Source organism: Oxyura jamaicensis, chromosome 2 (assembly GCF_011077185.1).
Source record: "Oxyura jamaicensis isolate SHBP4307 breed ruddy duck chromosome 2, BPBGC_Ojam_1.0, whole genome shotgun sequence".
Taxonomy (NCBI): Eukaryota; Metazoa; Chordata; class Aves; order Anseriformes; family Anatidae; genus Oxyura; species Oxyura jamaicensis.
The window spans coordinates 118,260,148-118,277,201 of record NC_048894.1 but is presented as its reverse complement, the minus strand read 5'-3'; the positions used below and the strand labels follow the sequence as shown (position 1 = coordinate 118,277,201).

At 35.9% G+C, this 17,054-nt stretch overlaps 1 protein-coding gene across 4 annotated transcripts in view; it reads right to left on the bottom strand.

The window, feature by feature from the left end:
- Positions 1–729: 729 nt before the first annotated feature.
- Positions 730–17,054, bottom strand: part of RP1 (RP1 axonemal microtubule associated) — a 217,760-nt gene continuing 201,435 nt past the window's right edge. For all 4 annotated transcript variants that reach the window (XM_035318571.1, XM_035318573.1, XM_035318574.1 and 1 more), the window contains 7 exons: positions 12,697–12,851; positions 12,488–12,563; positions 10,245–10,323; positions 9,748–10,033; positions 7,538–7,616; positions 4,742–4,817; positions 730–1,977 (listed from right to left, as the gene is read on the bottom strand). In XM_035318571.1, coding sequence (XP_035174462.1) covers positions 1,908–1,977; positions 4,742–4,817; positions 7,538–7,616; positions 9,748–10,033; positions 10,245–10,323; positions 12,488–12,563; positions 12,697–12,851 — 821 coding nt within the window. In that variant the 3' untranslated portion in view covers positions 730–1,907. The remainder of the gene's footprint in view (positions 1,978–4,741; positions 4,818–7,537; positions 7,617–9,747; positions 10,034–10,244; positions 10,324–12,487; positions 12,564–12,696; positions 12,852–17,054) is intronic.

The window sequence follows — 17,054 nt, the reverse complement described above, 5'->3', positions numbered from 1 at the left end:
AAGACCTGATAAGAACGTTATGGTATTTCAAGCTTTCTTATCAAAGTGTAATCCCCTAGCAATATGTGCTGCAAGCACCCGTGATGCACTTGAAATGAAACCCTCTTCTGTGGTGGTGTTCTGTATGTAAAAGGATGGAGGTGTTTACGTGACTCTGGATCCAGGGGAGTGAATCCAACATCTGATCTGTACACTGTCTAAGTAGAGGAAATAATTTTCAAATAAGGATGCCAGCTGCTGAAAGAGGGTATTCACGGCTAGTAATGAAAAACAGATTAGGAAGGCATTATTTACACTTGATAAATCAGAGATGGCATCAAAGAGAGCTAGTATTACAAACTATTAATGAAAGACATAATAATGAAACAAATCACATAATAGATCACAACAAAGTGATTCAGTGTAATGAATACTGATACTAAGTAAGTGAACTGTGCACTCTAGGGATACAATTTTAAATCCATTCCAGTGTGCATGGTAGCAGTGTAAGCAAAAAGAGCACTTTTAGAAGAAATTTACTCTGTTCCTCTGCTCACTAAGATCACATCCACACTTTCCCAGCTCTTTCTTTGATGACGTATAAGGTAGATAAAAATAAAAGTACCTACCAAGACCTGTTATATTTATTATTTTCTGAGTCAAAGTAACAACTGAAATCTCATTGCCCATGTAGATATTGGCCAATATTCTTCATTTCAAATAATAATGTAAATAAATATCAAACATACTAAAAAGCCAGACAACATTTCATAGATTAGAAATTTATTTAATTCTTATAATTATAGGAAGCACATTGCTGCTACAAAGTGTGGTAGTGCCTTAAAGCTGAAATATGTCTAAAATTCAGACCTTCATACAGATTTTAAATTTTGGAGATACTAAGGGGTGGGGGGGTGTCTTTGATTAAGCAGAGAGATGCCTTATGTAACTAATATACAGTATATGTATTCTGATCACATACATGAAACTTCGAGTGGTGTGTAACTCATGATTTCATTTCAGACTCATCTGTATCCTAAACTCTTCCTCAGTCAACTCGGTCAACTCTGGCAATATGAAAGTTTACCAAAACAAACATTGATCTACTTATTCATGCATTTGTAGCTAAATATTTTTCTATTTGTTGTACATTTTCAAAAAAAAATGGGATTTTTTGAAGTAAAGGCATTCACACATACAGAGAGGCAGACGGATGCGTAAGAATGGGCACTGTAAAAATCAGCAAGCTGAACAAGGGAGTTGCCTAAGTTACCCAGTAAGCTATTGCAATGGTAGTGATAACAGATGATGGAAAAGTCTCTCTTAAAGGTTCTTAGCTGAGGTTCTGGCTCAGCCACAAGATTTTGCAATCAAATGTCAGTGGGAAACTTAGTGTCACAGAGTGAATTCCTGAATAACACATTCTTTATTCTTGGCTGTTACCTACATGGTATCTTGTAGGAAAAGGAAGTAATACATGGTAAGTCTAAGGAGTTGTGCAGTTTGTTTGGAAAATTATTCTGAGGAAATATAAATTTTAATAAATGTTGAAACTGAAACAATTTATCAATTTAATAAATATTGACAGATTTGACCCAAGCTAAATTGAAATTATTCACAAATTATTACTGAAATAAAAATGTTTAAGTGTGTTGCTACATGTCTACCATCATGAATGCTCAGCTCAAGTCCACAGTACCATGTTACAGATCTCAATTTATGTTTTCTAAATTTCAGTCATGCAAGATTTTCGAGCAACTCTAATAGGATTGGAATGCAATATTCACATTAGACATGTTTAATTTACTGTGATGTTTTTAATGCATTGTTTTGACATTCCTTCAGAGTAATTACAATACCTTCAGAATTACAAAATACAAGTAAATCAAATAAGCAGGAATTTAGAGAAGCAGTACACTCAGAAAGAATCAGAAAACAAGGAGCGATGGATAAAGTTGCACCACAGTGCTGCCTTCACTTCCATCCTCAGCAAGCCACCTAAAGAGGAAAGCATAGAACATGTTCATAGATACCGTATCAGAAGACGTGTAGATGCCTTTTAGGGACATGGTTTAGTAGTAGACTTGGCAGTGCTAGGTTAATGGTTGGGCTTGATGATCTTAGAGGTCTTTTACGATCTAAATAATTCTATGTTTCTATATATAAAACTTAACAAACAGACAAAGGGCTTGCTTCTGCACTTTTCTATTTCTAAGAGAGTTTCAACATTGACTTATACAGGAGGAGTAACCAATCTGAAGAGTGATGTTTCCTTCAGTATCCATATGTGCATAATTTTAAAGTAACTGTACAACTATATTAAACATACATACATCTTATGTGTAAGTTGCATAACAACAGGTGATGAGTAGATTCTTTCACTGAGTGGTAAAAAACAGGATATTTTAGAGTAAGACATTGTGTTCTGTGATTGTAAGCTATTGTCCATTTATTCTGTACCAGGGACTGTTTATTTCTCATAACTCCGTGGCTTACAAAATACTGAGCCATATGGTGGGCCTTAACCATGCCCCGTAAGATCCTACAGGGGTTTTACCATTGACTATACCAGAAACCCCCCTGAACCTAAAACTCAGACTGGTTAACTGGAACCATGGAGGCAACAACATTCATTTCCAAATAGATTTTCCAAAGCTTCTGCTTCTTTTAATGCTTCTGCAAGGCTTATGCCAGACTAGCTGTTGTCATTTCTACTTAGTAATGAGTATGGGAGGAATTCCCAGATGGTATAGCATTAACGTAGTTCACATCTGAAATTGCACTGTTGAACAGCTGGGAGATACATCTGAAGCCAAACAGTTCCAGGCTGCAACATAACTAGTCTTGCCAGATTAAGTGCCAAGTTAGTAAAGGATGCAGGGTTCCTTTCACTTTCTCAATGATGAATGTCTTTTAGAGACAGCATTTGTATCAGAGGATATGAGAGGAATCTTTGTTTGTTTTTTTGTTTGTTTTGGTGGGGTGGGTGCGGGAGGAGAGAGAATAAACACATTCCCTATTTACCCAGTACGATATGCCATAACCATTTTGTGCAAGCTGGAAAAGGGACATGTACTTATAGTTTCCTGTATCTCAGGAGTACCCATAGCTTCTGGGTCAGTGAATACTCTGGGGTGCCACGATGACAGAAAGCAGCTTGGCAGAAAAAAACTTGGGGGTCCTGGTGAACATGAGCCAGTGATGTGTCCCTGCAGTAAAGGTCACTAATGGTACCCTGGGCTGCATTAGGCTAAGTGTTGCTAGCAGGTCAAGGGAGGTGATCCTTTACTCAGTACAGATTGACCAAGATGACCTCCAGAGGTCCCTTCCAAACAGTGATTCTATGACATCAGTTGAAAATCCTCTCATGGACTGTGTTGCACAAGTAAGTGATACTGTGATCTAAGAAATTTAGCTCATGCCTGTTAGCTTAAATGTAGGTATCTAGAAGATTAGAGCATGTGTTTGGAGGAAGTTTTATGGAACCTACATGAAGACTTTAGTGCAGTGCTGTGTAGAGATTTATTCTGAGATATTGCATGACATTAATCATGTTTTGTAGAGCCGGCCCCTGCAAGCTGCAGACCAGGCACTGTCAGGTACTGAGGGCCTGAAGCTTCTGTTGAGGCATTAACAGTTCTGCATTCTCATGACTAAGATTGTGGAGTCTAACTGATTATCCAGGAATAAAAAATAAAATTAAAAAATGTGTTTTTTTTGTTTGTTTGTTTGTTTGTTTCAGGTTTGAGATTTGGCTTTGATGAATTATCAAGTTTACAGAAACATTCCGAAGAATTAAATTAAATATTCTTGGCTACCATTTATGTTTTCAGATCAGCAGGCAACATCCCTCTTTCTACATATTGAAAACTTGTAAGATTTCATAGTTCTCTGCTCTCCAGATGCATTAAAATTTTATTTTACACTTAGAAAGACAAGAATGTGTTTGCTTCTGTTGTTTGCTCTGAAATGCATTAAGCTGCAAACTGTATGCTGTAGTGAATGGTCACCCCAAATATACCTTTCAGTTTAATCTCCAACTTCTGAAACTGTATTGTTTCAGTTTGACGCAGACTAACGTGGATCTTCCCTTTGTACATTAGAACCCATTTACCCTAAAACCCCTTTATCTGAATAAATTTCTAAATTTACCTCTTACATGTCATTGTAAAAAGTGTTCTGTTATCCTTATTACATTCAGCTGAACATATCTTAGACCCATACTAGGTAGACATTGAAACAGAAGGATTTTAATGTTGCTTTTTTAAAAACAACTGAACAAAAAATGACTTTTGTTTTCTCCAGAATTGTATCTGTCATATCCTACTATCCACCCACCATCCCTTATTTCTAATTCCCTCTCATATCTGTGTCCATATGATATACTAGTCAGAGCTACATATGCACTAATACTTGTGCAGTGGTTCACCACACAGCTTCTACCTCGTGAAAATGCCATACTACTATCTTCTCTCAGCAAAGGCACTCAAATAGGTCTGTCTCTTCTACAACCATTGAGTTTTAATAACTTGGAAAAATATAATGTCTTCCTTTAAATATTCTTCTGGTAAATTAGATGGAAAATGGTCAAAAGGTTCAAAAGTTACTGGGGATGGACTGATATAAAAACAGCATGGTTTCAAAATTCGTACTGTTTTAGGAAACCAGAAGAGAAACAATTAAGAGACTTAAAAAGACCACTAGTAGTTGTTTTTATGAAGAAAACAGCACCTACAGAGTAATAATGAATTGATCTACTGACCTGTTACAGTTGAAGCAATACAGTGAATTCCTAGATGCATCAGTGATTTCTACTTTTTCCAGAAACCAGCCACTTCCTGTAGAACGAAGAAGAAAAGACAAATTTGATATAACCAAAACCCATATAAAGCATAAGAAATGTTTCTGATTTCATTTCCAAACCCTGTGTGGTTCAGCAGTTTCAAATGGACTCAATATCAATAATAAAACTGAAAAGTCGATAATTCAAATTACTACCAACTTCTCTCAGTTTTATGGAGGAGGTCTTTGATGTTTTTGACAGAAAATATAAAGGAAAAAATTATTACAGCTTAACTTATTTTTCCACATTGAATGGAAGAGGTATAAGGCAAATGAAACAGAGTGTATAGTAATATCAAATACATTTTTGAAATCCCATTTTGCCCTTTTCTGTAGTCTGAAATGCACTCATAGTACACCCTTGATATGCTTTGATCTTCAGTGTCTACCAAACAAACAAAAAAAAAACAAAAAAAGATTGACTTTATTAGTAGATGTACTATTTTAATGGTAATCTAGGTATAGGAAAACAGAAATTCTATTACTCCTTTCTAATTAATGCATTTATACTTATATACACCTTTTATATACTCATATAAACCTATTGATGAATCCAAATGATGCTCATATCCACATTTCTCTGTCAGGAATGATTCAGAATAACATCTCAGTTTTGGGCCAACATGCATATCTGTTTTAGCTTTAAGAATATATTTAATGTTCTACTATAGTCAACAAGTTTGATGTGTGAAAAATACTATCATTCTTATGCTATAGAATTTTATTTTATACTATATTAAAATATGAAGGTTTTTAAAATATAACTTTATTATACATAAATGCAATGTTTGTGATGATGTCTTTAGTTGTGTTTGCCAATGCAAACACTTAATGACAACATTTAAAAACCAATTAGGATCATATTGCTAACAGCTGAAAACCTTTTGGTATTCTTTGCATGTTCTAGAGATAAAATACTATATTCTAACAAATGATTTTGGTTTTCAAATATTTGGAGAAACTACCATGTAGGCTAAATATATATATACACATATAATTTGTATGTAGGCTAAAAACAGAACATAAAATATTTTGCAAACTGTACCAATGTAGATAAAACATAAAGGCATAGCAATGTTTTTCCTCTTCCATGGATGTTTTCAAACAATTATCTAGTATAACTAGGCCATAAAGGTGTCTACGTTTTTCATCTTCAATCCGCAGGAGTCATTTATTGAAATTGTAAAGTACTTTTGGAACTCCTTTAATGAAATTTTGTGAATGCTTTAATATATCATAGACTCTACTTGGAATATATGACCTTTCCTGAAATCTCTGTAATTCAGTCATGATTATTAGCAATAAAAATTTACAGTCCCTCAAATTTACACAGCACCTTATAAACAAATATTAAGCTATGTTTGCTCTCCTGAAAAGTTTATAATCTAATGCTTTATCCTTTATTGACATAACTCCAGCAGACTTCACTGAATGCTCTAGGTATGGAGAAATCTAGAGGCAGCTAGGAAAGATTAGCAAACAGATGAAACATTTCAAAGAGGTGTTACCTTTGAGGAGACTTTTGCAGATTACAACTGACATGACAAAAGACATTTGGAGATCATTTCAGAGAAAAAAAATAGAGGGAAAAAGTCACAGATTTAACATGGATCTACATACACCAGCTGTGCTAGGAAGGCACTATGCAATGTTGATCAGGACACGGAGAGCAAAGATAATCATGTTATTGATGGTTTGGGACCCAGAAATTACAAGTTTAACATGTATTTCCTCTGCAGGCTTCTGTGCAATTCTGAGAGCATCAAAAGTCTGCTGGTGTAGAATTTCCCAGCGTTAAGCTGAATTGTGTACATGTACAGTAGCTAACACTAATAAAATGAAATTCAGCAGGAGGATTTTATTTCAACAGATTGTATATGTGTATATACATGTAGTTTTCAGTACCATCACATGTATGATATGACTAGATAGTCAGAAAACCCCTGTACAACTTTTGCCTGAAAAAAGATTTGCCAGTTGCAGAGTTTTGTTTGGTGCATCGTAGGTATGCTACACTCTTGATGCCTTATTAATAAATAAGGTTTTACTAAAACTAAGTGCATTTCTTACTTACCAGAGTGGTTTAGTAAAACTCACCTGTTTAAATTATCTCAAAACAATTAGACCTTTGTGATTCAAGCTGTACATTGACTGAAAATTCTATCTATATATTTCTATCTTTCAAGGTTTTAATTTCATAGCATCACTAAATGTAATGCTGTATGCCCAAATGCTGTATGCCCTAATATCCTATCTTATATTTTGGTAAATTCAGGTATTAGCAATTATGTGTACATTGAAACAGTTTCTATCATCATGTCTGGGTTCGTACTATAACTGCATCCTAACTTAAAATCAGGTCAAGATCTGGTGCAGTCCAGTGCTCTCCTTATAGTTTAGCTTTCACAAGAAGAAAAGCCACGTGTGTCATGGTAATCCTATGATGTTCAACACATCTAATAAAAGTTTTGGCTGAACAATGACGGAAGAATGAAGCCTTCAGAGATACATACTAACTACATTTCCTCTCTGCGAGCAAAAAAAAAAAAAAAAAAAAAACGGGTGGTATAAGCAAGAGCAGTCAAACTGACCTCATTTGTATACAGATTTGTATTAACTAGCTGTAGCAATAGCATGACTTCAAAGACCTTCCAAATGTCAGGTGGATATTCAAGCAGATTTTTACAAGCCCGTTGAACACATGCAGTATACTTACCAAATCCTTTCCCATCATGACCAATTTCAATGGAATGTAGGCTTCCTAATTTTTTTGTCTTAATCTTGAAAGTATCAACCTTTAATATTAAAATACAGCCAGTTATAGAAAGTTACATATATACAGTTGGAAATTTATACCTTTGTTAAGGCCAGTTTCAGGACTAATTCAAATGCAATAATATCAGTTTGAAATAGATGGGTGACACCCGGTATGGTTTATTTTCCTTGGCAAAGGTCTTTGGAAGATCCTCTCTATATTTTATAGTAGGACAATCTTATAGTAGGACAATTTATACAGTAGAGCAGACAAATCTTAGAGAAGGAAAATCCATATCTCTTTCCTGACTTTCATATATCAAAGAAGTATTTTTACTAAATGTCATGAATTCTCAGTTGATATAGCCTTCTAAAATGTTTTCAGTTTATTATACATAAATATATGTTCAAGAATGCAAAAGAGAAAGGCTTGTACAGCATTAACCATTATATCTCCTACATATTATATATTTTCATCAGATCCTTTTTTTTCCATAAGACATTTCTTAAAGATCTCACTGGCTTACATTGATTTAGCTAGACTGTTAATTAGCTAATGATACAATTTCTATGTATTTACTCTTCTTTTTCAAAGAGCAATGATACCTCCTGTGTAGTACTAAGTAAAAGGAAGTATTACTCAAGACACTCTTATTTGCTCCTTGTGCTTATAGGTAACTAGCTTTATTAATTTTCTCAGTATTGAAATCAATACATGATGATATCCACAGACTCTAGCTGAAAAAAACTTGAACCAAACTGCACATAAAAGGATGCTTACTATTGCTGGAAATAATGAAGTAGATTTCATATGGAAGATATCTTGACTGAAATTTTACTTATTCAGTCATTTCCTTTCAAGATATCCACAGGAGAAAAATATGGGAAATATACTTATTTCTTGCTACATAAGGGTCACCATCAGAGGTGCTGAGTAAATGGAACAATCCTTTGCCAAAGTAATATGTAAAAATTGAATATTCTGTTAAGGTACTAGGATACCTTACAGAGAATCAGCATTCTTATGCAAATATTTATATCTGAACTACAAATATCTGAATAGAATCATAGAATCACAGAATCATAGAGTCATAGAACCAGAGAATGGCCCACATTGGAAAGGACCTTAAAGGTCATCTAACTCCATTCCCCCTGCCATAGCCAGGGATGCCACCCACTAGATCAGGTTGGCCAAGGCCCCATCCAGCCTGGCCTTTAACACCTCCAGGGATGGAGCATCTGTAACTTCTTTTGGAAGCCTGTTCCAGTGCCTCACCATCCTCTGAGTGAAGAATTTCCTCCTAATGCCTAGTCTAAATCTATCCTCTTTTAGTTTAAGACCATTCCCCCTTGTCCTACCATTATCTACCTGAGTAAAGAGTCCTTCTCCATCGTTGTTATAAGACCACTTTAAGTATTGAAAGGCCACAATGAGAGCCTTCTCTTCTCTAGACTGAGAAGGCTTCTGGAGCCTTCTCTTCTCTAGACTGAACATCCCTAGCTCTCTCCAGCCCTCTGATCATCTCTGTAGCCTTCTTCTTCTTCTTCTGGACTCACTCTAACACATCCACAACTTTCTGGTGCTGGGGACTCCAAACCTGGGTGCAGCACTCCAGGTGGGGCCTCAAAATGGCAGAGTAGAGGGGGACAATCACCTTCCTTGACCTACCTGCTGGTCACTCCTCTTTTGATGCAGGCCAGGACACAGTTGGCCTTCTCCATTTTATTTGGTTATATGTTTATACATTCAGTGAGGCTTAAAGCCTCACTTTCCATTGCAAAGTAAACCAATGGGATGTCAGAGACTGATGTATTCTCAAACATAATATTCAAAATTTGTGTAACACCAAGGAATATTGCACATATATGCACATACACAAGTAATGCATACTGTGCATTACAGATCAATGAAACGTAACTGAGCAGATGAGTGGATGCAATATGAGAATGTGTTTGGGACTAACAGCAATAGTTAGTAATAGTCAGTTAGATATATCAGAGGTGAAATGTCACTTGGTTACTCTGGTGAAAAGGCTAACCACAGAGAGAGCTGTCCATATCTCATCTAATTGCATGGCAAAGAGAATAAATGCCTGAAGTTTGATAAAAGTCTTGAATATATTTAATATTTACTTTCCCAATCCAGAAACAGACAGAAATCTGTATCCTCACCTTTCCTCTTTCAAAGGGATCTTGATGCTCCAGTGACTGAGAGAGCTGTAACACCTCAGATTTGTCCTCATCCCCAAACAAAATAATATGCACATTGGCATCAGTTCCTGCTCCCCTTTTGTCACCTGTGTACACTTGAATAGTATACTCTGTCTGATTTTCTGCTTGACTTCCTTCTTTATTTAAGTTGTTATCTGTGCCATTCTTTTGTTTGTCTCCTCTAATAATAAAAGATACTGGGATTTCTCTCTGTATTTCTGGCTTATTTGGATCCACAGAAAATTTCCTGCAAAACAAAAATCATATATTTTTGTGGTAAGTAAACTTTATGTTAAATCCAAACACCCTCTGAGTTTATATGGGACAGTGGAAGATGGACTTTTTAAAAAAAAAATCTGTTGACTGACCCACTGTATGACAATCTTTTTAATCCAGTGCTTGCTCAGTGTTCTCTAATATTATACTACAAAATGACTAGCTCCTCGTATGATACTTACTCATTCACTTCAAACACATAGATAGGATGATTCTTCACAGCTTCTTTCAAATGCAATTTTTTAATGTCCAATTTGCAGTCTAAGATCAATAAAATAAAATATAGTGAAAATGTTTTACTGTGCATCCAAGAATTAAGTAAAGTATTTAAACATCATTTATTAATTCATTTATGTAGAACAACAATTGACTATAAAATCCTCGAATCATTGAAACATTTCTTATTTTCTTTCTATTTAAAACCTCTATATAGAAGTTTAGAAGTATTTCCCTTGTCTTGGTGAAGCAGAAGAGTGCAGGAGAGCAGTAGGCATGCAGAACACATTCAGCATGACTCAGGCAGGCTCATTTGAGAAGTAAGGGAAGGAATATGTATCTGGTGCTTCCTCCTCAGTAACTGGTTGACAAAAGGTTTGGAACTTTATTCCATGTGCAGAACAAAGATTTACTGAATGACAGGTATGAAGGAAGATCAACAATTCAGTGTAAACCTCTTCTGTATAAGAAAAATTTGTCTTTGAATTGCAGTTTTGAGTTTTCTGCTGGGGGCTTCAGCTACATGCTGTCTATGACACTGGCCTGAATCTCTTGCCACTAGCTAATCATGAAGACTACTCACTTTCTCTTGTCTTCTATCATTTGTCCTTGCAGCTCTCTTCAGCAAAGTGTGTCCCAATGTCTTCTCCTATTGTCTAAGTCTATTTTATTATATATCAGTAGGAGTCTAATAGGATCAGACTCCTGTGGAGTAATTCAGGACATGGTGTTGCACTTGTGATCTGCCCAGGCAGTGCATGGAGACGCTCAGAAGCTCGGGGATCTCAAAATCTCAAACCATGCATGCAGTGAGGGAAGAGCCACCTGATCCTAAAAAACAGCTCTGATAGAAGCAGCATAAATATAGAAAATCAATACATTGCCTGGGCTGACCAGTCCTGCAGGGTACATTTGATTTCAGACACTAAAGAGCTTCTGTGCTTGGGGATTTTTGGTTCAAAGTCTACATTCAAACAACTCGATAAGCCTCTAGACACAATGTGGACACCCTTACTCATCCAAAGTACTTTACCATCTAAGTAATTCTTTTGGAAGAAATGTATTATACACCTGTCCAATCCTTTCTTCATAACACACACAGCCAATGAGCCCCAAAGTTCCTCCTTTGTGAATCATGTTTTCAAACCTGACTGGAAAAATCTTGCCTGTCATGTTCTCTGTGGTGCCCTTTGGCAATCTGTAATTGCCATATTCAATGACTGTCAGTGAGACAGATGACTGTAGTTAACTTTAATGGCTGAAACTGCAGAAAACAATGTAGTGAGCCCCCACCAACAGTACAACAGGGCTGCCCCTCCCCTTCCCTATCCACTGTAATAACTGCAGCTCTATGTTGTGCCCCCTCTGAAGACCCTAGCATTTGAGCAGATCATGCTCTGGTGCAGAATGTGTTGACCACCCATGTTTACCACCCAAATGTCTTGGATATTTATATGCATTTTCCAAATTTGGTTGAAGTTGGGTGGTGTGTTTAGAAAGTTATCATGAGGAGCCAGCAGACAGGCAAACAAGACAGACAAAGCAGAAATGTATAACCCTTGCTTTCCTAGAAAACTGTCTACAAATGGTCAATTGCAATACATAGTAAGTAACAATACATAATTATATAACAAATTTCATTAAAGGACTTGAAAACACTTTACAAAAAATTCATCCTTAGAATATTCCTTAGAAGCATGATTGGCATCCTACAGATGAGACAATGGAATTTGGTGGCAAAGCTACTGTTCATCACATTTAAAAGAGGTACACTCTCACCCCGCCCCAGCCCCACCCCCCAAAAAAAAATAAAAGTTTACAGTAACAAAACAGAACAGCTGGTGAAAACAATAAAAATAACTGAATCACAGGACAATTAAACAAAACCAGTTTCATACTTGAGTTATAATTATTCTCATATATTGTGTATTAATAGGAGAACAAAATTATTATCCTCGTATTCTGTTTTTCTCTCTTGTTTGTAATGGAATAGTTTACTTTCTTGATGCAATAATAATACAACTTTCAGCTCCAAGGATTTAAATGCAACAAAATGTAGGATTTTGCTTTATAAAATTTTATCTTAAAAAAAAAAAAATAACCAAAGGAAATTAATCTGAATTTATCTCTGGTGGTGATTGTATTGCTCTTAACAGATTAGCTGTGTGATTCACATCACTGACTTTAGAGAGCAGCAAAAGTACTTTACCTGTTTTACTGCTGATTAAAAGAACAACTTTGTCCAGTTCTCCCAGTTCAACAGCATCCACAATAACTAGAAATGACTAAAATAAAATTGTTCAATATTACAATCTTAAACACTATTATTTTAAGTAGAGAGGAAAAAGAATGTATACAAAGTACAAGAATGGATTAAAGGATAAATTTTAAGTAACTTTAATTTTAAATACAGAGTACCTCATTGCTCTCTTCCTGCTGGACATTCTCCAATGACCAGAGAAGGGATCTGTCCCCTGTGTCACCGTAAGTACCATATATACATGCAGTCATATGCACGACATTTCTCACAGTCAAAATATTTCTAGAAAATACTGTTAGATGATATTTAACCACTGCAAAATCAAGCAGAAAGAGATCACTTTAATACCATGTCTCAGCCTTGCACAGCTATTTGACAACATAGCAATGCACAGTCAGATGGAATTAAAAATGACACTTGATGCTTGATAATGATAGTAATCATTGTCTTATCACACACTTGACGTGATAGTTAAATTCACTTTTTAAAATATTTTTCCTTAATTTTGTCCTATAACTATAAACATTGGTGATGTTGACAACCTTCAATGAGAGAAAAACATGTCAATACTTTATGGTGTTTGTCACAGTTTCAGATGATGGAGAAATTACTGCAGCCAGTTAGTTACCTTTTTCTTTTTAATGCCAAATGACTAATAGATTAAATCCTAATAAGTTTCAGATTCATTGAACACCTTTGGGGTCTTTACAAAGACAGAATTTAGCCATGGAGACAAGTCCTTCAGAGCACCTAAATTCCTACTTTGAACTTTATTATAATGGAGCACATCCTCTGACTATGGAGTCAGCCCAGGAAGACAAGTCTATCTTGACTGAAGTTGTCGCCCATGAGTTTGTGCAGTTTGTGATTTATGCAATAGTTATAGTTGTTTAATTGAAGACAAGATGACAGCATCTGAACACCTTTAAAAGTAAATGCATTCACAAAACGTCTGTTTATATTCTACCCTGGTAGAAGGGGATGAATCCTGACCTTGCAGAATGCTTCTGCAGAAAGTGGCTCAAAGCTTAGATCAGGACAGCATATATTAGCAGATTACCTACAACTTTTTAAAATCAAGAAAAGTACAGTTAAGTGGATCACAAGCTGTTATCAGCTTTCAGATCTAATGATCATCTAAAATACTGAGTTCAGTACAAAAACTAGCTCTCTTCCATGAGCCTTGCCTTGTTTCCCCAGCATGAGCAATGAGAGAGAGAGAACAGACTCTTGTTGCATGCATATTGTAGTTGAGCAGGTGCACAGTAAGAAATTCAGAGTGACAAAGAGGTATATAGCTTTATCTGTAAAGGTAAAACTTAGGAAAAGCCCAAGAAACAGCTAAGTAAAAAAAAAAAAAAAAAAAGAAAAGAAAAGAAAAAACTGATGCTGCCTAAGGAAGAAAAAATCATGGCATGGTAAGATATAGAATAAAAGATGAAACACAAGGACTGTATGGGATATGGTCAGTGGTGTTACAAACAAGATGAAGAGTCAGGAGAAGAAACAATATATTTGGTCAGAGTAGGTTGCAACAAGTAGGTTACAACACAGAAGAAAGAATCTGGGTAGTGTTAATTTTGACTATACCTCTGATTTTCTAAGTGACCTCTTTTTATTTTCCGTGACTTCTACTTTGATACAGTCTCCCCAGATCTCAAAGTTGAGATGTGAAGCTAGATCAGATCAAAAGAAGAATGAAAGGATTGCATTCAGAAGGTTTGTTTCAAAGATCACTGTGCTAGACAGCAGCAAGAGTGGGACTGCTCCATGAGGTAGAATAACACAGGATCTGGGAGTGACCCCAGTGCAAGCAGTGACCAGGGAACAGTCCTGCAGCATCTTCATGTGTCAGGTAGAGCCATCAGCAGCCCCAAACATGGCAAATTATGAATTAGATTCAGGATCCATCCTGGTGGTCCAGATGGAAATAGCTGGGCAAAGGGCCAAAGACAGAGCTGAACACAAGACTACAACATTTTTCCTAAGTCTATTCAGGAGATGGGGCCAGAGATGGGTCTAAAGACTGATGCATGTCTAATGCAGTTCAGGCATGATCTTAAATGGATTTCCTATGCTCATGTGCAGAAGGGGCATGACTAGAGGTTCCAGGTGAGAGTTTCCAGGGCAAATAAGATCTCTTGTCTTATCACAGCCCTGACATGCTGTAGTCAATTAAAGTTAGAGTTAAATGAACTTTGAATCAGATTATACCGGGTTTAGAACTGGCAGAGTACTTTGTAAAAAGAAAAGCAATTGAAGAAACTGATGTAGGCCAGGGAAGAGGGCTAAAATGCTCATATGGTGGTCTTTGCTCAGGTAGTGGGATCAAACCATCATAGGTGTGGGCAAATAAGCTTTTATCTCTGTAGTGAATTGAATAGGTTGGAGGGAGGAAAGATGAAGGGAAATCTCTGAAAAGAAGTTATCTTCAATAAGAACAATACATATATGAATGTTACAACTCCATTAATTTTATAAAATTCCAATGAATTTTGTGTGAAGTATGACTCTTTTTACTCTGTGAAAATAATCAGTTATTTGAAAGTGACACAACACATTTTTATTTAATCTTTCCACTAGTTCATTGTTTTGTATTAAATGCTATGGTAGTGCAAAATTCATTCACCTTCTGTACAACGCTGTGAGTGAGAGAGAGAGCACTTTTTTATCCCTGGGGATTCTTGAGATGCAAGCATCTCAAAGGAAGGTACACTACAAAGAATCTATGCATATACTCAGTTGGAGGCCTCTCCCCATTAATACACCCAAAGGCACATATGGACTGGTACACAGCCACATCTCCAGGGCTTGCACTGTATTTTATCAGCTGTATTTTGATGGCTTCAATTAGCCATTAGGATATGCGTCATCACAGTCCCAAGTACAAAATGAAAAAATGGAAAAGGCTACTGAGAGATGAAATTCTAAGGCACTCTATGAATGACAGTACACTGAGCTGTATCTGAAATTCAACAGCACACAGCTTCTCACTTAAGGTGATTATGATCAGCTGCTTTCCATTTCAATTAGCACAATACTGGTTTTGCTTTTAGCTGAGAAAAAGAAAACTGAGGAGAAAATAAATTAGATTTAGAAATCTGGCAGAGAAGCAGATCTGTTTTGCACAATAAATTTCAAGTAGGTTCGTGTGTAAAGGATCACTTTGAACTCCATGTGTGCCACCTGCTGTGGAGCTGCTTAAAGCTCTCTTGGACATAAAATGACAAAGATTTGGGGAATGTTTCACACTGTCCTAGTTTTTTATTTCCTTGTGGATACAAATCCCTCACTGAACACTTCTAAAACCTATGTGGAAAGAAATAAATGCAAGAGAGATTAGCTTTTTTGTTTGTTTGTTCTTTTACCTGAACATATAGATATGTTACTTATTCCTTATTTGTCATTTTTACCTCTTGATCTCGAAGTATATTACAAAGCAGGAAAATATCACAAACTCCCCCCCTGCCACTAGCCCACCCCCCCAACCCTCCAAAGGGAAACAAACAAACAAACAAACAAACAAACAAAAACAGGAATAGGTAAGGGATTTTTTCAACCAAGAAGTCAGTGATGGAGCCGGAGTAAGAATCAAGGTCATTAGGGCTCCAGTCTCACTGCCTATTTATCATCCATGCTGCATCTTTCTCTCATTGCTTCTGTGTGCATGTACATGTACACTCAACATAGCTGCATGTGACAGTGATCTGTCTTTTGCAAGGGGTACAGTCATGTTTTTATATTAATCTGAAAGTCCTTCTTGTCTGAATCTTCTGTATAGGAGACTAAAGCCATTAAGCCCTACTCTGTATCCGTTACTGTGCAAGTCTTTGTTTCAAGTCAAAATAACAGCTCTAAGCAATATAAAATCTAAAGCTTAAATATGAAATTAAAATTTTTAGTTACAGTCAAAATATGAAAAGAAAAATAATTAAAAAAACAACAAAACACCAAACCTATTAATTCCACTCAGATTTTTTACATGCTTACGTTTAGAAATTTATAAACACCACACTGAAACTGCACCATAAATTCCAGTTCAAAGTGTATCGGAATAGTTCATTTAACACTGACTTATTCTGAATGACTTATTCTTTACTCATTTGTCTTCTGCATAAAACTCAGGCAGAAAAGATTTCAATATTAAGTATCATTACTTGGTCTGTTTATTAAATTCAGAATTGTTTGGTAAATGGTGGCTTTACTAAGTATCACATTATAAAAGCATGGAAGATATAGTAGACTTCAGGTGAAAGGATATCTTTTACTTTGCTTAACAAAGATTATACGTAAGACAATTGTTGAGCAAGTTGTACCAGACATAAATATTTGGAGTATATAAAGGCAATAATTATGTTTATATGTAGCTTAGGGGGGAGGACTTGGTGGTGGTGGTTGGTTTTTGTTTTATATAGTTTTTATTTATTTATTTATTTACTTTTTCTCCCAAGAATCTTTGCAACATACAAGAAAGGAAAGGAAAGGAAAGGAAAGGAAAGGAAAGGAAAGGAAAGGA